The 24,234-nt window shown below is 36.8% G+C and overlaps 4 protein-coding genes and 2 pseudogenes across 6 annotated transcripts; 2 read left to right on the forward strand and 4 right to left on the reverse strand.

Annotated features, from left to right (window-relative positions):
- Positions 1-5: 5 nt before the first annotated feature.
- On the forward strand, positions 6-3,200 carry LOC147948972 (uncharacterized; annotated as a pseudogene). The gene is made up of 13 exons (XR_015568630.1): positions 6-253; positions 358-486; positions 571-633; positions 732-851; positions 938-1,231; positions 1,320-1,355; positions 1,434-1,586; positions 1,676-1,747; positions 1,847-1,978; positions 2,106-2,295; positions 2,461-2,568; positions 2,710-2,907; positions 3,002-3,200. The product of XR_015568630.1 is annotated as an uncharacterized LOC147948972 (transcript).
- Positions 3,201-4,671: 1,471 nt separating this feature from the next.
- Positions 4,672-6,481, reverse strand: LOC147948973 (UPF0725 protein At5g63820-like). Its single transcript, XM_087486642.1, has 6 exons — positions 6,219-6,481; positions 5,977-6,087; positions 5,630-5,831; positions 5,417-5,526; positions 5,213-5,290; positions 4,672-5,088 (listed from the first exon to the last, which is right to left on the reverse strand). The coding sequence occupies exons 1-6, from the start codon at positions 6,345-6,347 to the stop codon at positions 4,840-4,842; spliced, it is 879 nt and encodes a 292-aa protein (XP_087342768.1). The 5' UTR covers positions 6,348-6,481; the 3' UTR covers positions 4,672-4,839.
- A 2,676-nt stretch (positions 6,482-9,157) lies between these two features.
- On the forward strand, positions 9,158-11,502 carry LOC147948974 (uncharacterized). Its single transcript, XM_087486641.1, has one exon. It carries the CDS (start codon positions 9,380-9,382, stop codon positions 11,330-11,332), a length of 1,953 nt encoding a protein of 650 aa, XP_087342767.1. The 5' UTR covers positions 9,158-9,379; the 3' UTR covers positions 11,333-11,502.
- Positions 11,503-13,091: 1,589 nt separating this feature from the next.
- On the reverse strand, positions 13,092-15,087 carry LOC147948975 (AAA-ATPase At5g57480 pseudogene; annotated as a pseudogene). Its single transcript, XR_015581254.1, has one exon. The product of XR_015581254.1 is annotated as an AAA-ATPase At5g57480 pseudogene (transcript).
- A 2,563-nt stretch (positions 15,088-17,650) lies between these two features.
- LOC104734303 (mitochondrial outer membrane protein porin 4) lies at positions 17,651-20,125 on the reverse strand. The gene is made up of 7 exons (XM_010453848.3): positions 19,788-20,125; positions 19,327-19,404; positions 19,160-19,227; positions 18,695-18,805; positions 18,526-18,612; positions 18,218-18,426; positions 17,651-18,142 (listed from the first exon to the last, which is right to left on the reverse strand). The coding sequence occupies exons 2-7, from the start codon at positions 19,376-19,378 to the stop codon at positions 17,842-17,844; spliced, it is 828 nt and encodes a 275-aa protein (XP_010452150.1). The 5' UTR covers positions 19,379-19,404; positions 19,788-20,125; the 3' UTR covers positions 17,651-17,841.
- Positions 20,126-21,326: 1,201 nt separating this feature from the next.
- LOC147948976 (beta-1,3-galactosyltransferase pvg3-like) lies at positions 21,327-22,956 on the reverse strand. Its single transcript, XM_087486643.1, has 2 exons — positions 22,286-22,956; positions 21,327-22,048 (listed from the first exon to the last, which is right to left on the reverse strand). Exons 1-2 carry the CDS (start codon positions 22,716-22,718, stop codon positions 21,519-21,521), a joined length of 963 nt encoding a protein of 320 aa, XP_087342769.1. The 5' UTR covers positions 22,719-22,956; the 3' UTR covers positions 21,327-21,518.
- Positions 22,957-24,234: the final 1,278 nt, after the last annotated feature.

A 24,234-nucleotide genomic window follows, 5' to 3' on the forward strand; every position in this document is an offset into this window, starting at 1 on the left:
GCAAGTATCGTGGACCTACATCAGAAAAGTCTAGGTTCAGAGCATGGCATGCGATTTCCATACGCGCAATTAAAGTGATAGATGGGGAGACAATCGCCTTTGTGAAGGACAGGTCCTTCGTCGCGGAGTTGACGGTTATTTCCAAGTTTCCATGGATGTGATGGTCTTGCAATTGAAGACTTTAAAGAGAAATAAGAAATGGGAAATTCCAATGCCATCTAGATTGTTTAGGAGCTTTCGAAAAGAATATGAGGTATTTTTCTTGTTGACTAACACACTTAAATAAAGTCATTTATGTTGTTTATTGTTTTGCCAAATGGTTATCTCCAACAGTTAAGTGTCTATTTCATTTCTCAGAAAGAAGTTATCGAATACTATGTTGATGGTGAAAAGAATTATGACCAAGTCACTGGATCGGAAAAGTCAACATTCTTGATTCTTGAAGGGATTTTCAACAACACATCTGGGAATGTGTTTGACAATGAGGTATGAAGAAAACAATATGGAATTTTCTATTCAATTAGCAATTATATTTTGATCAAAAACACTGTATATCCCTTTGTATGACAGGATGGTGAAAACGAGATCATTGGTAACCCAGTAGACAGAGCCATATTTAAATGGGCGATACAGGTTTTTACCAATGGCATTTAGCTGCACTGTTCCAATAATTGTTTTGTATTCATAATTATAGTTTGTATTCTTTTGAACTTGGCTTTTGAACTTGGCAGTTGCAATTAAGGACGAATTCGTCTTATAGCAAGTCTGGTTCCTCAACTATTAAAGGCTCCCCACGTAATTCACAACGCAAAGGCCGATTCATTGTTGGTCGAGGCATTGTCGTCCATTTTGTAAGTATTTCTCATTATCTTCTCTTCTAATTAAACTTGCCTTATCTTCTTAGTTGCTTCTAATTAAACTTTTGCTCCCTTCTCAGCAAAAGAAAAGTAATTATAGGGGCGTTCGAGTTCATTGGAAAGGCAATGCCAATTTCCTTCTCGATAAATGCACCAAATATTATTCTAAAGGTCTAATGTTAGAGATGACTGAAGCAAAGGTAACAGAACTCAAAGATGCTATCAAGGATATGACTGCAAAGAACTTGATATGCAGAGCTCTTGCGTTTAAAAAGATTAATAAAAAGAAACATATGCCACGTAAAAAGATTGAAAGAAAGAAGTGGGTTTTTCCATGTGAAGACCTTGTTCTGTTGGCTATTTTTGGCATTAAGGTAAAAGAGTATTTCTCGCTAGTTTAATATTTTGTGATGTTGATAATGATGACTGATTTTTAATGTCTGTTTATAAATTTTCTTGAAGGATCCATGTCTATCAGATGAATATGATGTAGTACAGGTATGTAGATATCTCCATTGTTGTTTATATTCTGTTACTTTATATAGTGAGTTATCTAATCCTCATTGGTGATCACAGGCACCGATAGAATTTGAGGATGATGAAGAGGATGATGAAGAATTTGAGGATGATGAAGAATTTGAGGATGATGAAGAGGATGATGAAGACGATGCCAATAAATCTCAATTGGCTGATATGGTTGATAGTGGAATATGTCCACCAATTCCAGATGTAATGAGACTGTAGTGCTTTATGTTTTTCGTTGTTATATCAGCTATATAAATGTTCAATATATTTCTTCTCTTGTTACATGAGATTAGGGCTTGAAGAAGTTTGCTGTTCGGACAATTGGTGCAGTGGATAATTCTGAAGAAAAACTCAACTATGAGCAGGTACAGAACCTTTGTATTTGCTGTAAACTTCTGACTAAAAGCACATTTTATCGTCTTGTTGACGGGTTGATCTTGCATCTGCCTGAGTTTATTCTTTAGGGGTTCGTGAGAGACTTTGTGCCAAGTGCTTTAGCTTCACTTGAATGCCAGGAGATACGAAGTTTGTGCCAAGGATTTAATATCCTTCCTACTCTCTTATATGATGGTTGCTGTTTGAATGATCCTGGGACGGTGAGCTAAGTTTTTTTTGACTAATTATTACTAGTGAGTCTTTGCAGAGTAGACAGTGTGAGCTCTGTTCATCAATTTGTCCGTTTTTTTTTTTTGTTTTTTAATCTTGCCTTGTCTTGTGTTTTAGGGAGTTTATGGGTTCCCAATAGAGATTCAAGCTCTTTTCTCTATGGCCTTAAGGAGTGCCGTGCTACTGCTTGAAGAAGATGGAGAAGGTACAGAAATGGAAGAGATTATTAAGCAACGTAATGAAGTTTTTGGATATACGACAGAGGAATACTCTCACAGTGCTGTCAACAAGTTCAGCGTAACCCCAGGTTCACTTCCGGAATGGACTTTCAACTATATGTCGCCTCATAGAGGGCTTTTTGTCGGGGCAATGTTAGCCCCACAAGAATGGATTTCTCTTGGTTTGCCTTTAGAAATTGTATACTTATGTTGTCTTCCTTGGCTACTCCTGAACATTTCACTGCAATTATCAGATCTCACAGAATCTCGAGGGAAAGCGTTGGTTGGAGAAAGGCCACTGAAAGTTTGCTACCCTACAAACAGCCTATGGAGCTACCACAATGGAGGATCCTCCTGGCCAGGTAAATTTTACTAATTATCCTCCACATTTATTCGGATTTATATAAAGTTACCTTTACCCGTTGGCAGTATTCTTGTGGTTCTACTGTATCTATATGCGAAAGCCGATCTGATCTTTATTGATGAACTGTTGAATGGTACAGTGCTTACATGGCGGCTACTGACGGCTACTTGTATCAAAACTGGTCGAACTCAAATTGAAGCAGCAGAAGCTAGGCTTCATAAGGATCATTCGCCTGAAAACAACAATGGAGAGCTAGGGGGACACGAACAGGCACGTAAATGCCAGAATTGGTCAATCACTGGACACTCAGTGCAAAGATCTGCTCAGGAGGCTACTGGTACGTTGACAACACTGATCTCATCTTTCATTTTCTGAGAAGCTTGCAGTGCCGGTCCATTACGATCATGCTTTAAATTTACTGTCCGTTACAGGTTATGTTGAAGAAGAAGGACTTGTGGCAAACAGCAAGTGCGGTTTATCTAGTTCTGCTATAAGCGGGGAAGTATGCAAACATGTTTGAGATTGATTTTAATTATCTTTTGTGGAATATTTCGTTTTAATAAGATAGCACCGAAGAAAACATTCATCTCGATTTTTCTAGATATGAAAATTTCAGGTAAAGTTTGTTTATCAAGTAGAATAATTTACATATATTCAAAATGCAAAGCAAAATATATTTCAACAAAAAACACAATCCTGTGTACTATAAGAAGAGATCTCATTTTTGGTCCCTCGTTCATGGAAATCCTTCTTAAGATGATCTTTCCGGGTCGGATCCGACTAACCCGACCTGTTTATCAATATTAGTATATTAAGGCCCTTTTAGGGCCCAAATTCCGGTTTCTAGATCTGTCATCTTCCAGCAAAACCCTAATTTTGGAAAATTGGAATCGATCGTGAAAGAGCGAGGTTTGATGCCGGAGAAGACGGTTATAACGTCGGAGAGTTCAAATTCGTCTCCGTTGAACCCTTCTTCTACGCGGATTATCTGCCATGTATGTAATAAGCAGTTTCTCGCAGTAACACCTGTCCTCGCTTGTTACAAATATCTCACAGCGTCCGGTGTAAAAGAGGAGTTGAAGCAAGTTCGATCTGATGATCAAACCAAAACGAAGATGCTCGAGATTTTGAAAAGGTTTCACGAAGAAGAAGAAGATGGGGGGAATTGATAGCATCACGGATGACGATGATGAAGGTTCAGTCTTACCGGAGGAGATTATGCAGAGCATTATGAACGGAGATGAAGTGTCAGTCTTGATGATTTGAGCTTAGAAGAGAGAAAAGGGTTTCAAAGAGCGGAGAATTAAGCAAACAATGATCGAACGATCTCTCTTGGACGCGGAGGTACACAACTCGTTCAGTGTGTCGAAGAAGAGGCCAGAGTTGTGAGTGAAATCCCACGAGGGCCTGATCTCTCACTCACTAAGCAAGCTTTGCTCAACGAATCCTGCTCAACGAATCCTCTCTGCTTTTATAAAAAAAACCTTGGTGGCGGTCTCAAGTTCGGATTGCAGAGAGGAAAGTATTCTTCATGATGTGTTGGGTCAATGAGCAGAGAGTTCTGAAGTATGGCAAGCTCTGGAATCAAATTCCAGAAAAGGCGGTGGCGTGGTGATTGAGGAGACAGAATGAGAGTTCTAATGTTTTATAGTTATAGCTTGGTAATGTAAAGGTTTTGTTAACAAATGAATGAATATCTTGTGGTGTTGCTCCTAATTGATTATGTAAGGTGTGTGTTAACAAACAACATATCTCTTCCTTTAGTTTCGCTTGGTAGCATATGAATCCCAACTATTCATCATCCTACCTGGAACATGATACCTTAGCCAAAAAAAACCATGATCAAATTTGACAACTCTAATAAGGGCTTACTTCTAGTTTACCACATCCAGTTAGGCATGAATTTGCCTCTGTAGACGCATTCGTGGTGTTCTTTCTAGCAATCCTAGGCCAATCTCTTCACCGTTTAACCATGCCATGCCATGCCTTCCCCTCATACTGACGGCATCAAGCCCAACCGGCTCACTCCCATACTGATCATTTCCTAAGATAGTTTAGGTCAGTAGTCAACTCACCATGGTTTTAAGTACAGTTTGCGTTATTGGCTCTCATACAAGTTATTATTATTACGCATTGCAAACAGATAGCTAGCACTTGGCGATGTTTAATACAAATATAGATCCCACTCGTTTTATTAGTCCCAAGAGTTGTAGACATATATAACATGATAAAAGTTGCAACAGACCAGATGCATACAGGAAGTGTCTGTCTACTTGGCTTGTCGTTCAGAAGCAATTTCGAAACACATGTGTTCTGGTTCCCCATCCATGGTTTTCCTTATGATAGCTCTGTGATCACCAGTGAAACCAATTGAAGGATCACCTTCACCTCTATACTTGTAACTTATGTAGAATATTGCGTTCTTTGCGTGGAGCTTCTCACGCGCCTCAGTTATGTAATCTTCTTTAGTTTCTACAACTAACTTGTTGATCTCCAAGGGAGGGGAAGCCTCCAATTCCTGGAGTCGTCACATTGGCAAGTGTAAGAGGAAACAGATGACAAGTGAATGTTCAAAAAAAAAAAAAAGGTTTATATTTACAGACAGAGAATGAATGATTTGCAAGCAAGTTCAAAGGACTTACAGCCTTTGCGATGGCTAAGAATGCGATTTCAGTGAATAGATGCAGCCAGTCATTCTCATGGAGGTCTGCTTCTTGCACCTGTGATACAAAAACGCATTTACCAATAAAAGAAGATTAAAGTATAAAAGAAATTAAACTCCAATCTGGACATATATATATATATATATATATATATATATATATATATATATATATCTTAATTACCACGTAATACTTTTTGTTGTCACTGGCCAAGGCCTCATCAGACAACCATGTGGGCACTGGACGCTTGTACAATGTATCCCGGTCCCAATGTTCATTCACAGGCTTGTTACCTTTAAAAAGTGATCCTCTAGAAACTGTTAGTCCTCTAAAGAAGAGAAAAAGAAAGAAAGACAGTGATAATTAAGAAGATGCGGTAAAGAAAGTGTTACTTACATGCGGGTCTGCAGGCCAAGATCTGCCACGTATCTATAACATAATCTTTGGCAAAACTTCTATGTGTAGTACTGAGCAAAGTCTGAAAAGGGAAGACAGAATTGGAGGCCGGATCCATCGCGTGCGAAGTTAAGTAGACGTCGTAGTAAGCAGTGCACATAGAATTAAACTTTTCCCATCCCACAAACCTTAAGTTTGTTCCCTGACGAACCAAAAAAAAACATGGAACAAATTAGAGGAATCAAGGGCACAGTGTTCATGAGCAAGGAAGGATGTTCAGTCAGGAGATTAATTTACAAGACATAAATTAAAAGCGAGAGAGAGAGAATATTATTATAATGAGTTACCTTCTCAAAATTGTAGCAGTAGAGTCCAAGCCTTGCGTAAAGGGTGCAATCATAATCATAGCGCTGAGGGGCCGTAACGAGTCCATCCAATTCAAATCCAATATCAAAACCCTAGGATAATCAAAACCAAGACCAAAACCCATCCAGGTAAAGAAAACAATCAAGAGATCAAACAAACAAACATGAGGAAGACCTAAGAGATCAAGCAAACAAACAAACATGAGGGAAGAGGATATACATACATACGCCAGTTGGCCGTTTCTCTTAAGCCCAGTCTTTGACTTTTTCCTTCTTCTCCTTGCCGTTGATGTTCTTGCGATTTCAAGCTTCCCGAATTCACATGCCGCTCTGACCTCCACCACCGCCTCCATATCTCTTAGCCAAGCCCTCAGATCTAATCTATCTCTCTCTCTCTTGCGTTTCTTCGTTTTATACAAAAAGAAAACAAAAGAACAGAAAAAAGAAAAGAAAAAAAAACAGTTCAAGCCCACTAACCGTAACAAATATCAGCCAGCTGTCTGCGGCCCATATTATAGTCTTTTGAGAGTTTACCACTTATCCGACCCAATTCTCTCGGTCAAAAATTCAAATTAATGATAACAACAACTTATGCAATTGTATACTGTATTAGAGAAAAAAAATAGCCTTTAAATAGTTCATTTATCTTTTTATTTGAACGTTTTATAATTCATTTTTTTTATTAAAATAAAAATACTTCGTTTAATTATCTTTCGTAACTTCGAACCCTCCGTGACTTAACATTATCTTCACGAGCCTCGGTCATGTAATCTTCTTTAGTTTCTACAACTAACTTGCTAATTGATCTCCAAGGGAGGGGAAGCCACCAATTCCTGGAGTCGTCACATTGGCAAGTGTAAGAGGAAACAGATAACAAGTCTGGCAGAGAATGATTGTAATTTCAAGTGACTTACAGGATATATTGCATTAAAGAATGCGATTTCAATGAATAGATGCAGCTCTGATTCCTGCACCTATGATCGATGATGCACAAACAAAAATGCATTTATCTACATTTAACTGGCATCAAGAAGATTAAACTCCACTCTCTGGACAAATGATCACAAGGGTTATCATTGTGATTCGAGTAAAGACTAGGGTTTGATTGATGAAACGATCGAAATAGCTGATGAAGACGGCGAAAAGGGAAAGGAAACCCGGAGTGGAGATAAAGAGAAGAACCGTTGAGTCCGCCGAGTGAAATCGGAAGCTGGGCACAGAGTGAGAGCTGAAGGCAGAGTTGTGTCTTTCCGCAGCCGCTCTCCGCCACGATTTCCGTCAGAGAATCGCAGGGAATCCCGCCGTGAAGACATCTGTCTAGAATTTTACTGCCGGTGGTTAGTTTCCGATTCGTCTGCGGTCGTCGGCGGAGATTCTCCGGCTTCATTTGACCGCCAAAATCGATATGGATATCTCGGGAATTATAAAAGCGCCACAGAATTCAAATAGAGTACAAAACAAAAAACCTAACTGTACGAACGACACCGTTTAGTCCCTTATTGGGCTGTTAACTTTACTGCAGGCCCAAATGGAGTAAAGTTATGAATTCAAACCTGACACCGTTTAGACGCAACATATGAATAAAAACGGCAGGTAGTTCGTTTGCTTTGAATTGTTGGAGACTAAAAAACTACACGTATTTATGTTCTGGAATGTGGAACGGCAGAACGTTTACTTCATAAATGCTTTGAGTTCTTGGACCATATTAGTGCATGAATTTTATTTTTATTTTTATATATAGGTGTATAAATATAGTTAGCAATTGTATTAGTTATTTTACTAGATGATTTATTATGACCTAACTGATTTATCATGTTTATATATCCACCTTACGTTCACTGAAATGCAAACTCTTGTAAATTCACAACTTCAAATTTCAATATTTTAATAGTATTTGTTACTCAAACTAATTTCTCAACATTTTTAATTATTTTTTTGGGTTTTTCAAGATATTCAACCGCTTAAACACAACATAAGTATATTATGATAAAACAACATTAATATAAGACCAACAAACTCCACAACTAACATAATGTTCAACATATATTTATTAGAAACGGAATTAGTCTAAATCTAATGAAATTTTTGTTCTTAATATGGCAAGATCATATTTTTGTTATTAATTAACTTCTATTATCTTAGAAAACTGAACTCAAAAGTGCTAACGACAATGGCTGAAAGAGATTTAATCTGTATTGCCCTGACAATCAAAGAGATTACAAACAAGTACATGTAAAAGAAATGTAATACACATGTGAAAACATGGTTTTATTAGCTATCTTTGGTATAAATTATTTATCGGTAGTTTAAAATTTATTGAAATTTGTTATGTTGTTATGTTGATTATAATTATTGATTATAAAATATTTTGTTGTAAAGTTTTTAGAATCTATGCGTCAAAGGCGATGATGAAAAACATTTATGTAGATATTTCTTATCCGGTTTATGTTTTATTCATTTTTAATATTTTTCTAATTCTTATTGTTGATCATAGGCTTCCTTAGTTTTTGAGGATAAGTTAAAGCAAAATGACAGCAAAACTTATTTGGACTATTTAGCTGATTTGGATGATAACGCAATATGTCCATCAGTTCAAAAGTAATGATAGTTTGTAAAGTTTAATGTTTTATGGCAATAATGTGTTCAATATATTTCCATGGAATTTAAAGATTTGGATTTTCTCTTGTTATTTGAGATTAGAGTTTGAGAAAAGTTGTTAGTTGAACAATTGGTGTACTCACCTATAAGAAAAATGGACAAATGCTCAAAGCCACTAACCACAACACCGTTTTTTAGGCCACAATCCCAAATATAAATTGTTTAAATTAGATTCATTTTAGTGACATTAATGAATTCATAATTCTAAGTATTTGTCAAATTTTTTTGAATTTAATGTTAAATTATATATATAAAAAAAATATATTTTTTTACATCAAAGTGCAGGTAAATGTTATTTTGACTAAATGTTATTTTGACTGAAAAAAAAAGTTTGAAGTTCGATAATTTAACAACATTGAGGAAATGACAGTGGTTAATCCTCTTACCTTTTTCTTTTCAACCTTGACCGCAGAGTCAATCAGCCAAATTAGCTAAGAACCGACACCGTTTTGCTCTAAAAGTAAGCTTATTTCCAAACATTAGCGTTAATAGGCCCAATAAGATAACACACGAATAATAAAACAAACGGCGTCGTTTCATGAAACTCACTGCTTCTCAATCACAGCGAAGATCTCATTTCACTTTCCCTTTTCCTTCTCCGGCGATTCTTCTCAGATCTGATCGATTTCTTCATCAGATGAAGCCCTAAATGTGTAATCGAATCGAGTAATTGAATAGACGCGAATCACTGTAAACCTTTTTACAGATCGAATTCTGAATCGCGATCATGTCGTGCTTAGCGCTAGCTCTGCAACCAGCAAATGGATCCGACATTTTGCTCCAAACTCGAGAATGGTTCCCACCGGCACGAGCCCTAATCGCACTCTCTTATTTCCGCCAAATGCGTCAAGCATTAGCTTCCTCTAAGCAGCAGCATCAGCATCAGCCGAATCAGAAACATAGTCACGCTTCGTCTTCTTCTTCTTCTTCTTCTGCTTCGTCTTCCTCCGTTGCGGATCCCGACGACGCCGCGGCGGCGGAATTCGTAGGTGACGATCCTCTCGCCGCTTCTAACGGACAGGTGATTGTTGGTGTTGAGAGCAAGTATCGTGTGGTTTATAGATTAGTGAACTCGATCTATATCCTTGGTGTGACTGTCGCAGATCATGATAACTCTATCAATGTGTTTGAGTGTATTCATATTGTGAATCAAGCTGTTAGTGTTATTGTTACTGCTTGTCGTGGTGTTGAAGTGACTCCAGAGAAGCTTGGACGGAAGTATGCGGAGGTTTACATGGCGCTTGATATTGTTTTGCGTGGTGTTAGTAATATCCGTCTTGCGGCGATGCTTGGTGCTATGCACGGTGATGGGATTGCTAAGATGGTTCATTCGGCTCTTGATACTGAGAATAAGATCCGAGGAGCTGATAGTTGGATGGCTGTGGAATCTCATGCGGCTGAGCATCAAGCTGCTGTGCACGCATTCTCTAATGCGAGATTTGAGTTGCCTGCAGAGACTTTGGCTGCTGGAGACGAATCAGCGGCGAGCTTGGCACCTGTTGTGCAAGAATCAGAGCAGTTGAAGGAAGAGCCGGAACCGGAGAATAAAGATCCTTTTGCGGCAAGTGAAACGATCAACAAGGAGAAAGAACTTGTGGGTGGTTTTAAGAAGACTAAGGATCCGTCCTCAACGGATTTGACTTTGGCATTGGCTGGATTAGAAGTGACTACATTGCCTCCAGCTGAAGCAACACAGTCTACGCACATCAATGTGGAAGGATTTGAAGGGCAGTACGGTGGGATTGAGTTCAGTAACGAACAGGCTACGATTGGAGAAACTTTTGAATCCTTTACTGATGCTTGGGGAGGTGGATTGGATCCTTCAGAGTTTATGGGACCACAGAAGATTAAAAAGAAGGAAGGTCTCGGTGGGCTTGAGCTGTTGCACACTAGTGATCCTAAGGCTGTGGAAGGCAAAGATGGAGGTAATCTCGATAACTTAGTTAAAAAGCCTGAGATGAAGGGTCCTGAAATGTATGTCTCTGAGGAAATTAGAACCGAGTTTAGAGAATCCTTGCTTGCTAGAGTAGGACTAATGGGTGTTATCTATCTGAAAACAATGCCACCCAAAGGCTCTGGTGAAGAGAAAGAAACCGAGTTCTCGTTTCGTGTTGAAGGTACTACTGCAGTTAAGAGATTCGCTATGCAGAGTTCTCGGATTAGTAGCTTAGGGAACGGTTTGTTTCATGTGAGAACCGCTCCATCAGAAGAACCAATCCCTATCCTGAAGTATAGCTTGCAACCTAAACTAACCCCGTTGCCTCTTAGAGTCCGAATGGTGAAACGAGTCAGCGGGACTTTACTCTCACTAATGATACAATACGTCTCAAATCCGGATCTACCTGAGCCTCTGAAAAACGTGGACTTTATCCTGAAACTCCCGGTTGATCCCACATTGCTTAAGGTCTCACCTAAAGCAATACTAAACAGAACCGATCGAGAACTGAAATGGCAAATCCCAGAGATTCCGCTAAAAGGAACTCCTGGGAGACTAAGAGCACGGATGCCTCTCGATTCGGAGAACGGCGAAGAAGAACCAGATATCATCTGCTATGTGAAATTCTCGGTTCAGGGGAATACGTCTTTGTCAGGTATCAGTCTACGTGCAGCCGCAGAGGGAAATACAGATTTCTACGAGGTAGATCACAGGTACGAAACCGGAGTCTATATGTGCAATTGATAAGTTTCTCTCTAAAAAGATTTACATTGTTTATAAATTTCTCTAATGTTTTTTGAGTTTGGCCTTTTGTTGGAAGTTAATCCCATTTTTTTGTTTTGTGTCATGTAAGGTTTTGTGTACTTTTGTGTATCTTGACATCTCTTCATTGTTATGTTATCTGTTTTACCCGATTTGCTTTTACATTTTATAGTTTGTATTAAGGAATACTACATTCAAGCTCATCAAAATATACTTCCCAAATGTTGAAATGGTAGAAATGTTGATGTACTGCTAGGGGATGATTTTGTAGTGACATTAACCAGTAACCAACCACTATGGTTTTTGTATGAATATTTACCTAGAATAAAAGCTTCGTTAATGGGTCTTAACTCTATCAAAGATATACATTTCTTTCTTTCTGAATTTGTAAAGCACATTTTGTGTAAGCAAGCTTTACAATTTAGACAATACAGCAGATTTAATTTATAAAAGGTGGGAATGTGGGATTGGCTCTACATCATTCATAACATATATAATTCCACCTATCAATAGATAGATATAAACACATTGTTCAGATTAGTATATTAAGAACTAAAAAAGCCAATAATCTCACACCATAACAGCCGAATTCAATCCACAGAACATGTCATTCTTAGGTCAATTATCCACTATGACATTTCTTTATCAACTTATAATAATGTCATGTGGGTATTACAATCCGTCCTAACCACGGTTTACAATAATATAATACTACTGATCATTTACATATATGTGTCGTATTGTAGAGTGACATGTCTAGTGGCCAAGTTAATTTTAGTTGATTAATAACAGAAGCTGTGGGATCCTAAACACAAACCTCTAAAAGAGTTGATGACAAAAGAGACTCTGAGCAACTACTTGGCCTACCAGATCTTTAACTTTAAGTCTTTAACACTTCACATTTGATTAATAAAAACATATAATTTGAGTGTTCATTGACATATAAGAACGTATGCTTAAATATTATAATGCAAGGATGATTCTAAACCTCATACCTAATATATGACAGCTCTATTTATCACTTACACAGAAAAGTACCAATTATTTTGTTTGGCTTTACGAAAAAGTATCTATATTGTTTATATTGTAGCATTCCCGATATTATTAATAAAATGGCGAGTACATGCTATACACGAAGGTCAGTTGGATCAAGATGTCTGAAAATGTTTTTTTAAGTATTCAATATCATCTTGATCCGAGAATCATGTGTCTTCAATAAGAATACAGAAAAACAATAGTAACCAGTGTACATTAGTAATTGAAAATTTGAAAATTAGGTGTTTGGATATTTTATTCTCAAGACTGGATAACTTATGTATTTAAATGTTTGTGAACCGGCCAAATTCAGATATTACAGTCTTTCAAACCTTAGACTTAGACCATAGACTAGACTTCCAAAATAAATTTGATATTGACTGACGAATGGTTATAGTTTGACAAAATATTTGGTACAACTATTTTTATATAAATTACATACAATACATATTGCTAATGGTACCCAATGAGATACACTTTTTGCATTTCCCATTCCCCACATACAAAATCCACATCAACCACTTGCCTTTTGAACCACCTTTCTAACCTCTCCTTTTATAGTTTAAAACGTTTAAAAATTCAAACATAGCGTTTGTGTTCTTTCACTTTCATGACTCTCATAGTTTCCTACTTTCATTTCATGTTTCATCTACCTAACATCAACAACCAAAAAAGAATGAAGGAACGAGTGAACTCAGCAAACAAAGAGAGAAGAAAGAACACAACTTTTGACCATTATGCTTCTACATTATAAAAACTTTAAAAAGAAACAACAACAACAAAAACACATCAATCTTCTCTAGTCTTACATATGTTATCCTCAAGCTCAATCTCTTCTTCATCATGATCCCCCTCATCTCCACCATTCTGACTACCTATAGCCCTCTTCTCTTGCTCCTCAACAACTTCCAACTCCGTCAAATTCCCATTCCCACACCTCAACTTCCCATCTTTCACATTTCTCTCCCCTCTACTCTTCAAATCCTCCAACAACTCCCTAATCGCCTTTTCCTTATCCCTCCTATTCTTAATCAAAGCCTCACTCACATCAGCAGGAGTCATCTCAGCCTTGTCCACAACTCTCTCCATCTCCTTCAAAACGTCCTCGTTTACATCCTCCTCCTCATACCCTAAATAGTTCTTCAACAAAATCTTCAACGATGGGAAATTACAAAAACTCATGTAAATATGCATATCCATCCTCCCACTTCTAAGCAATGCAGGATCAAGCTTCTCTATATGATTAGTGGTAAACACAAAGATCCTCTCACTTCCACAACAAGACCAAAGCCCATCTGTAAAATTCAACAAACCTGACAAAGTTATAGTATTATTCCCATTACCACCTTCCTCCCCTGAACCACCTGAACCACCCGAACCAGACCCGTTTCTTGTTTCCGGCTCGTAATAGCTCTTTTTCAACGACGACGACACATTACTACTATTCTTCTTCCGGTTAGTCAGATTGATCGAACAGTCAATATCTTCAATCACAATGATCGACTTAGAACTCGTTTTCATCAGCAGCTTCCTTAACTCCGAGTTACTATGAACCTCAGTGAGCTCAAGATCATAAATATCGTAACCTAGATAATTAGCCATAGCTGCGATCATACTTGACTTACCAGTACCTGGTGGCCCGTAAAGCAAGTAACCTCTCTTCCAAGCCCTACCAGTCTTCTGATAAAAGACTTGACCTTTAGCAAAATCCTTAAGATCATCCATGATCTGTTGCTTCTTTAACGGATCCATAGCTAAAGTTTCGAAAGTACTCGGATGCTTAAAAGGAACAGACTCCCATGGATGACCTCTTGAATCAAGTGACCCACCTCTCGAGTTAGTGTAAAGCAACCGATCTTGATTCTTACGACGTATCTCGTTAGCTCTCTCCATGATGTAATCAAGATAAGAGTTGAGTATCAAAGTTTTGTCCTTTTTCTTGATGCGTAGAGTGAAACCACGTTTCTCTTCAGGTAAAGGTCTCCAAGCAAAAGTCTGAGTCTGACGTTGTGTGACAACGTGTTCCCATAGAACAGTAACGCCGTTGAAAGTGTCGACGATTGAGTCGTTGTTGGAGAGACCGAACGTGATGGAAGAAGAGTTAACGGCGCGGGTGAGGCTTAAACGGTTACCGGCGATTGAAACGGAAGAGCTTAAGTAAAGCTGAACGGCGTTGTAAAGCTCGTTGGTGTTGACACCGTCGATCTCTGTTATGTCGAAGTAGCAGTAAGAAGAGAAGAGGTGGAAGACTCTGTTGAAGAATTTGAGGAAAGCGAAACGTAGCTCCGGTGGGAATATTGAATGCATTAAGCTTTGACAAAAGGCTAAAACTCCGAGAAGTGAAGCTAATGATGTCCAATACTCTTTCATATTTTTTTAGGGTTTGTGAGATTTTGGGTTCAGAGCAAAACAGAGTTGAATGATAAAAACAGAGGAAAGGTTTGAACTTTAGGGTTGAATCAAGATGAGAGAGACAAAAGAGGGTTATGGGTTTTGAGATATGATCAGGAGAGAAGAAGGAAGAAAGGTGAAAGCTTTGAGAGATCAAGAAGAGAGGATGAGAGATGGGTTTGGTTTTGAATTTATAAACTTTGTTTGACAAAACTTTATTATAGAGAAGAGAAAAGAAAAAAAAGTTTGGTGATGGTGAAAGAGGCAAGTAAGTAAGGAAGAGGTGGTGTGGGAGGGAGGATATTAAAAGGGTCACAAGTGTAAAAAAGAGAAAAAGTGTGATATAATACAAAATTGGGATTTTCTTTGAATGTGAAATTAATGCTAACTAGTAATGGAGTTGCTGGATTTGAGTGATTTATTACGGTCAATATTTGTTTGGGAGTTTCCTCTTTGTTTTCTTTATTTTTTTCGTAAATAATTGGATTTAATGTCTAGACTTTTCGTTAAAGACGTAACGTATTGGAGACTTTGTTTGTAGTTTAATAACAAAATTTGTAACGGATTTTCTTGTGTTTGTAACGTATGAGATTGATTTAGGCACGAAACCTTTTCTAAAAAAAAGACTTATTTTTTTATATTAAAAAAACGACTTTTATGTTTAGTAATTTAGTAATTACAATGTAAACTGATTTTTTTTTTTTTTTTTTTTTTGAACGTAAACAATGTAAACGGAATATAACAAACAAATTATGATATCCATTAAACCAAAAGGAAAATATTATTATATTTAGCAGCCTAGCAGGTGTGAATATGAAAAGGTAAAGAACTGATGTGGACCATGTGGTGATGATGTGATAGTCTAGAAAAGTATATAAGGTTAAAAAGATTTTTTGGGTTGTTGCAAAGTAAAAAGTTTCAGACAGGTACACAGCTAAAAAGTAAAATTGCCTTGTGAAAATAAATCGACTTCATTCGAATTTTATGATTGATTTGTGAAAATAAAAAAGTAAGGGTGTGAATGGTAACTGCGGTAAGGATGGACAAATCTGTCTGCGGACCAGACCGTTTTGTTTTAAGTGTAGACAACAAACCGCAGTGGTCCAACTTTATTTGTAAGAAAAAACAGTCCGCAGTTGGTCCATTGCGGTCTTGTTTCTGTTTTCTGTAAACCGCACCACTGCGAACTACACATGATGAATGGTAAATAAAAAGTTGTCTGATCCGCAGATGGATTTGTCCGCCCCAACCACTGCAACTATTTATACCCTAAAATGAATGTAGTTGAACATATTATTAACAAACAATACAGTTTTAACTCAGAGAATAAACAAGATTTTGAATCAATAAAAGAGGCAAACATTTCATGTGCTGCTAATAATTATTTGGAATGGAAAACACATGACAGTTTGACAGATTCTTTGAGAACATTGTATGGGCGGGACTAATTATATAACATGTGTCATTTGCAAATAATTCATTGGCACAAACAATTTTTTCCAAGATTACTACTAATTTTGGTATTTGGGACCCAAAAATGCGAAGTTAAATACGCCAAAGTATCTTCACATAATCAGAATAAACGTGTCACTGACGAAAACATGACCAAAGAGTAGATTACAAGACGAAAAAATAAAATCATATTCATAGCACCAAGAATCACCTAAACTATCTGATTTACTACTATTTAAATCTATATGTACAACTAATGTTGTTTTGTCGTTTCTTCTTCTTTATATTTATCTACCTCTTAATTTTGTTACTAAGCCAGAAAGGGCAAATCCGCAAATGTAATGAGCAAGCGTATAAGCAATTCTTTTACTTCGATTCAGCTTTAACTTTTTACATTTAGAGTTTAAGATAAGATATACGAAAAGTATGCATCAGTCTTTTGGTCAGTAAAAAACTGGAATTTATTTTTCGTCAACAAAAATATTGGAAGTTTAAGTTTGCAAACTTTAAAGTTACGAAGAGTAAACGGAAAATTGTAAAGAATACAGAAAATGTCAAGGGTGTTGAACACTTGAGAACATTAAAGATTGGTCAAGATTTCTGACTTTAAAAATCTGTGGTTGTAAATTTTGACTTTCTTCTTCTTTTATAAAGAAAAAAACATTTTAATAGCAAATAACTCTGTAAGAGGGCGTGTTCTCCGGCTAAACTTTGGGACATGAAAACTCTTGAGGTCTGTCTCTCTTCGTACGTTTAACTGATTAGGCTTATGTTTTTTGTAACCGGCGAGTAAAGAAATTTCGATGATTGTCCCTTTTTTTTTTTTGTAGATGTTTGGGTGGATTCGCTTCATTCAAACCTGATTGGTCCTTGCGTGTTCTTGTGATCAGACCGATAATCTTTGCACAACATAATTACAAGACCAAAACCAATATAATTGCAGAAAACTTTATCAGTACTACTATCTAAAATACCCAACCATGATAATAATCTTAATTAAATCAGAGCAATGTATGTATATATTTACTCATAATACGAAGACAAGAGATATTACAAAAGTCTGGTGCATCAGTTACTTGCCAGGACAAGAGTTTCATCCTTCTCTCATATGTGCTAAAGATGAAATCTCTCTTATACAAGCATTAATGACCTTGAGGATATAGCAGATCACTTCTACTTCGTAGTAAAAAAACGTAATTATAAACTGACTGATCCATCGCTGTGAAAATTTCTTCTGTTTTGGATTAACACACAAAATTAACGGCTACTCACAGTGCAAACCCCTATTGCAAGCAATGATGATGACAAAATTACACCTAATGGATTAAGAATCTTGCTAGCTTAAGAGGTTGTCGTACGTTTATACAGGTCGATCAAAATCAAGAGAAACCATAGCCTCTAGAAACAAAAACAAGTTCCATCTCAAAAAAAACGGGTTTTGCTCACTCCCTTTTCTTTCACATCACAATTAAAAACAAATATAAATGCAAAAAGTGATTTCATAACCCTACAAACCCTACCATTTGAGGGAGATCTTTTAGCACTTTGGGGGAAAAAAATTGAATTGTTTAATTTGTGTTCCAAACTGATATATAAGAGAGCTCTTTCTTGTTTTATGGTTTGAGGGCGAGGGCGAGACCAAGCCTCGGTGAAGAGGTCACAGCCTTTGAGTCATACTCAGCTGAGAAAGTAATGTGCGACTTCGGTCTCCATTCTCTCTGGACCACCATCCCTGCTTTCCCGCTGTCAGAAAATCTCGTCTTAACCACTGTGAATGGATCCAAAGAGTGAGAGCTTCCGACGGTGAAGCTGTTGTTATAATTGGAGAAGCGTCGGATCAGTTCTGCGCCAAAGGATGTGGTTTGGTTCACCGTGTGGACGTAAGTAGCTCTCAGACTCTCCCCTTTATCCTCCCTACAATATTAAACAGTCCCCATTAACCACAGCCAAAGGCAGATTGAGAAAATGAAGGATCGTGTTGTTTCTTACAGTATGAGTGCAGCAGAGACGTCTTGGTTGTTGAAACCGATCCCTGCATTATACTTGGTTAGTGATGATGAAGCTGTGTCGAAACTGACTTCACCACCAAGATAAACATTCTTGCTTCCGATAGTTGCAGATAGATCTAGCAGAGGAGTTGGGTTGAGCCCAATGCTGGAATTAAGCGTAGCATGAGGATGAACATATTGCACATCCAGCTGAAATAATAGCAAATAAACAGGTCATGACTTGACACTACCATTAGACTGAGACATTATGATACTAGTCGTGTTTCTCATAATGGGATATGCACTGACCTTGCCTGACTTGTGATCAGGTATTTTGAAGCTAATAACAGCTTTAGCAGATGGCATGAGATTTTTGACAGTTACTTTCGTAGACACCTGCATAAAAAATATGGTCAGTAATAAATGGTTTACGACAGTTAAGGTGCAAAAACATGCATCACTAGAGAAAGTTGCGTACACTAGAGTGGCTGTCGATTTTCAGATCAACAATGGTGTTTTGACCTTTATATAGTGTGCTTATATCGCCAAAAAAGAAATCATCCTTCTTCAAACCAGTAGCCACAAATTCCTGTTGGAAAGAAAAACATCATTATGCAGTAAACCAAACAGCCCTACTTAGATGACAGTATGACACTAGAATCACAGCCAATATTCACCAACTTACAATTCATCAAACCAATGTGATACGTTCATTAATTGGATATATAGATATTAAAGAGCATGCTTCTACGATATACTGCAACCATTTTGGGGTAAAAAACCATGTAATACCAGTATTCATATGCAAGTCCCTGGTATCTTGAGCACAGTCTATATCGTAGCACAATAATCTTCAACGGTTCATATAAACAAATTATGTACTTCTATAAGATGGATTTACTCCATTCAAGTGAAAGTATCCAAGTGATAATCCTATACTTACCGTTCCTGCAGCACTCAGCATTGTCAGAGTAAACTTGTGGTCAAAAATGTAGTCCTTGTTCAGGAGATCTGCAGGTTATTTAATAACTAAATAGTCAATAAATAGTAACCACAAACACAGAAAAGCAAACACCAAAGCAATGTCCAAGACTTGTTAAAGTTGTTTACCTTTGGCTTTCTTGCCAATCTCTGCAAACGGAGCTGGACTGCTACTTCCCATCTTCGAATGTAGAAAACAAAAAATGCCTACAAAGTAAAGCAGATTCATAAGTCCTCCGCACAGAGTTACCAAAGGCAAATCATCAGTATTCAAAGATTCAGCAACCAATTAGATATTAAAGTTCTCCTATTGGAAGTACCAATCCAAATTCTTCAAATTCCTACAATTACACAGGTCTCTTCTAATACCATTTCCCCCACACACAAATCTAGAGCCTCTAATTCAACTATCTATAAAACAGATCGAGAGCAGAATCTATCTATATCATTCCCGTAACGCAATCACTCTCCGCATTAACACTAAATTCAAAAGAAACTAGTCAGCATAAGATCATCTCAGCTCGTTTGTTCTACACCGAGAAGAAAGAATCAAAAACTAACGAGAAGAGAGAGGTAAGAAGATTCCTTACGATACGAAAATGGAAGATCGACGAATACAAACCGGAACCGATAACAATCAAAAGTAGCTTCGCTCGATAAACCCTAAAAAAAAACTAATTCCGTCGCCTTCGATGATAGAATCAGGCGACGGCGGCTGAGGAAGAAGAAGAAGAAGACAGTAAACACTAGTATTTAGCAGTAAAATTAAATTAAAAAAGAAAAAAAAAAAGGCCTCGAGAAACTCAAAGGTGAAGAAGAAGAGAAGAGAAGGCCAACGCTCTCGATGAGAGCAATGATAATGTCACCTGACGTTCAGGTTCGTTAGGTCACGCTTTTCCTTTTTCTTAACAAAGGCTTTTTTGCTTATTCGTCTGTGATATAACTTATGTCACAGTCAAAGCTTGTATCTGATTCGTGAGGCCCATTCACTCTCCCAGGCCGCCTTCGCTTCAGCTGCTTAAATGACGATTATACCCCTGATGTTGGTGTATATGACAAATTTTTGATTTTTTCTTAATTTTGCTAAAAGCAAGAGTAAGAGGGTAAAAAACAAGAGAAATCTAACTAATATGCGATGTACAGTTAAAAAAACTTATGAAATCTGTCATATCCACTTATGCCTGTTGAAATCTGCCATGTCGATGGCATTGGGTGTGAGTTTAATTACCCAATTGACCTTTTAATTAATTATAGTAAATAATTGAAAAAACTTTATTTGGCAAATTAACCCCATTTCTGAAACTCAATCGTCGTCCTTTTTTTCTTCTTCTTCGGTGCTCTCTCACGCGTGTATCTTCTTCTCCGTTCCCGAAAACTCAATTATCGTCTGTAATCGTTTGTTATGGCTAGATCTGGGAAAATCGATTGTTATGGATAAAAATTGTTATTTGGCAAATTAACCCCTTTTCTGAAACTCAATCGTCGTCCTCTTCTTCTTCTTCTTCTCCGGTGCTCTCTCACGCGTGTATCTTCTTCTCCGTTCCCGAAAACTCAATTATCGTCTGTAATCGTTTGTTATGGCTAGATCTGGGAAAATCGATTGTTATGGACTAGATATAAATTGTTTATTGTGGACAAAATATAATTGGGTGGTGGACAAAAACCTCAGTAGACAAAATTTTGGTGTGTTTTTAGTATTGTCTATCATGAGTATGAAAACTGTCTATCATTATGTTTGCTTATGTATAGTATATACATATTATTTTCTATCCGCAGATGTTGTTATTTGATCTATACATTTGTTGTGGTAGACTAGTTTAAATCACCTTTAATATGTTGTCTATTACTTAATTGTTTTATGAATTTACTCAAATGATGGACAACTAATATTAATTTGTTGTCCACTTTGTTTTGATGGACAAGTTCCAATATGAATATGTTATCCATCTTGTTTTGGTGGACAAGTTCCAATATAAATATGTTGTCCACTACTCTGTAAAATGTTTTTATCACGTGCCCGTTTTTCCACCCTCGAAACAAATCTTAATTGCAAGGGTAATCTAGTTAAATTGAAACTGTTATATTTAATGAATATGACAGATTTGAAAAGGTTTTACCAATATGGCAGATTTGAAAAAAAAAATTTTAAAATATGGCATAAATGGCAAAAATCCCAAAAAACAATCTTTAATTAGTTTACTACACATCCGACCAAAAAAAAATATCGATTATTAGAGAGAGTAATAGAACGATCACAAAATCAATTTTAGAGAAACAGTGTTAAGTATAAAAATATGAGAATCTGATAAAAACATAACTATCTACGGTATGTGGTATAATTTGGAAGGCTTGAGATTGCTAGTAACATTGAAATAGTTCAATGTACGTATCCATTTCTCTTGGTTCTTTAACAAATGAACCGCAATAGTATCAGGCCAAAGCTCATGCGTGCATCGAGTCGGTGGCTCGGGGAAATTATACATTGACCACTTAGCGTTAAACCGGTTTTTCCCTCGTCTTCCTTCTCTAATCCAATCGCCAAACACTTTGTCTTCAGGACCTTCTAAATGTTTCTTGGGAATTTCCGAGTCTTTGAGCCAAACCGCAATGTCCCATGACACTAAGTAACCCATTCCTGACATGTAGTGGACGAATGGGTCCATGCTTGGACATGGAATGACATAGCCGTAGTAGAGATCTTCTCTAGGTAGTGGTCTTAGAGATGCAACGAGACTTTCTAGTCTTATGTATGTGTCGTCGTCGGCTTTCATTACGTAATGGTACGGTGGGTTTGGTGCATCGGTTTCGTTGAATAACTCTGGTAAGCTTGAGAAGTATGTGTGCGTTTTGCCTGTAGATATTTGCAAGAGTTAAGTTAGTTAAAATTGAACTAATTAAGCCGGTCCAAATCGATCTAAGACTTTTGCTAAAGACTAAATCTAGAGGAAAGAAGAAAAATTCAATTTCGACTTTTGTGTTTTTCTAATAATTTCTACATATAAAAAAATACCTAGACCGAAACATAAAGTGACATAATCAAACCAAGCATGTAACCAAAATAAGAGTGGTTTTGAGATGAACCAATTACCTTTATTCATATTCTCATTGCAATTGAGTATGATGATATCATCAAAACGCATAATCTCCAAAGCAACAAGCACTTTCTGGTCTTCTTTAGTCAAGTTACAAAACACAAACTTCACATCAACCTTAACACCGTCCGGAACAACTTGTGTCCCGTAGATCATCCGGAGAAAATGCCTACGTGGGTACTGATCAGGAAGCGTAAGGATTCCAATGAGAATCCTAATCTCATCATCACTAGAAGAAGACAACAACGGAGTCTCCAATGAACCATTATTGTTATTCATCGGGACGTTTGACAAAGCACATCTTCCAAAACTCAATAAGCTGTCGAATCTGACCTCGTTGATGAAAGCTAATATACAAAGAGCTATGATGAAGAAGAAAGAAGGGATAATGAACTTTCTTCCTTCCGATCTTGGAGTATAATTTTTCATCTTCTTTTTCTTTTCTTCAAATGGAGCTTTAGGAGCTTGTTGGAGAAACAGAGGAGGAAGATGTAAGAAACTAAATAAAAAAACGAAACTATTATACCTTAAATGAAACGCATTGGGATATTTTGTTTTTTGGGGTTATGGGGAATCAAAAAAGAGCTTTAGAGAAGCTTAAGGAACGTGAGGTTCAAAGTTGAGTTTGTAAATGAAGCAAGTGCAGTGCTTCAATATTTCACGCCATTCATCATGCTATTGTCTCTACTTATTTATATATTTACTTATTAGTTACACTGTAGATAATGATTTTTCCTTTTCTTGAATTCTGAATGAATCATCTTTATTTATTTCCTACATTCTTTTAACAAAATATAAGTCAAATTAGTTCAACATGAATAAAGGTATATATGGATATTTAGTTGGAAGCAAAAAAGTGGTGGATCTAAGCCTAATGTCTGGCCAGAAATGTTTGGAATTTTTTTTTTAAATATACATATAGCTTGCAAAATTAAAAAAGTAGGGTGGTTTGGAGTCAAAATTAAATTTGGTAAAATAAAAATAAGGAACGTGGATGGGTTTCGAATTTCGTGACCCGCAACAGTCTCATCTTGCCACTTCTTAATTCAGCCGTTGACTTCTACTAGATCTTTAGTACACGCTTTACCTTTTTCTTTTCTTTTTTCTTCACTACTTGCTTAGATAGTTAGATTTGTATGACTCATACTCCATCAAAAAATTTGTGTCTATGTTGTTATACGATTTGAGAAATGTTATTCATAAAGAAAACATTTGATCTAAATGCAAAAGTGTGTGGAAAATGAAAAGAAAAAATGCAAAAGTGTTTTTAGATTTATTACATTGACTTTGCAAAGTCAAAACGAGTAAACTGGTGCTTAGTTTAGGAGTTTTTATGGGCCTAAAGTGTAGGTTTAACATAGCCATTTGGCAATAATGGCCAATATTCAAATTCAGCCCAATTAGGTAATATCCATTAGAAGAAGAATGTTTAGGCCAATGGAGGACCACAACTTAGGAAAATTAAAATTAGATTAGGACCCGTGCTAGAGCACGAGTGAAAATTCTTTTTATTTATATTATAATTTTAGAATAAAAGATAATTTATATAATTGTTTGGTAACAAATGAACAAAGGCTTTTGTTTTTTATCCTTCACCTTGGTTGCCTTTTTTATTTGTTTGGATTTTCTGGTATAGTATACTAATTTTGTGGGATACCGAAGCGTCCAAAGTTCCAGCTGATATGTCTACAGGTGCCAAATTAAACTATGTGTGTATTATGTACAGAATTTCCTAAACTAATTGATTCATAATCTTCAATTAAATTAAATCATAATTCTAAACCGTTGGCCTATTCCAGCAATATTCTAAAGATCACAATCTTTCCAAAAACCATATATTTAGTCTGTCTCAATATTTTGGTGTTACTTGTTCCATTAATAAGATTTGTGACCAAGAAAAATAGCAATAGATTTCAATAACTTTAAGAGGGGGTTATTAGTTCTA

This window comes from Camelina sativa, chromosome 2 (genome assembly GCF_030686135.1).
Source record: "Camelina sativa cultivar CO46 ecotype springtype chromosome 2, ASM3068613v1".
NCBI lineage: Eukaryota > Viridiplantae > Streptophyta > Magnoliopsida > Brassicales > Brassicaceae > Camelina > Camelina sativa.

Coding starts and splice junctions, on each gene's coding strand:
- LOC147948973 (XM_087486642.1), bottom strand. CDS start 6,347: ATGGAGGCGGTGGTGGAGGTCAGAGCGGCATGTGAATTCGGGAAGCTT. Junction 5,291..5,416: donor ACAACAAAAAGTATTACGTG/GTAATTAAGATA, acceptor TTTGTATCACAG/GTGCAAGAAGCAGACCTCCA. Junction 5,089..5,212: donor TCTTAGCCATCGCAAAGGCT/GTAAGTCCTTTG, acceptor TGACGACTCCAG/GAATTGGAGGCTTCCCCTCC.
- LOC147948974 (XM_087486641.1), top strand. CDS start 9,380: ATGTCGTGCTTAGCGCTAGCTCTGCAACCAGCAAATGGATCCGACATT.
- LOC104734303 (XM_010453848.3), bottom strand. CDS start 19,378: ATGGGAAGTAGCAGTCCAGCTCCGTTTGCAGAGATTGGCAAGAAAGCC. Junction 18,613..18,694: donor AAATCGACAGCCACTCTAGT/GTACGCAACTTT, acceptor TTTTTTATGCAG/GTGTCTACGAAAGTAACTGT. Junction 18,427..18,525: donor CTGATCACAAGTCAGGCAAG/GTCAGTGCATAT, acceptor CTATTATTTCAG/CTGGATGTGCAATATGTTCA.
- LOC147948976 (XM_087486643.1), bottom strand. CDS start 22,718: ATGAAAAATTATACTCCAAGATCGGAAGGAAGAAAGTTCATTATCCCT. Junction 22,049..22,285: donor CAATGAGAATATGAATAAAG/GTAATTGGTTCA, acceptor AAATATCTACAG/GCAAAACGCACACATACTTC.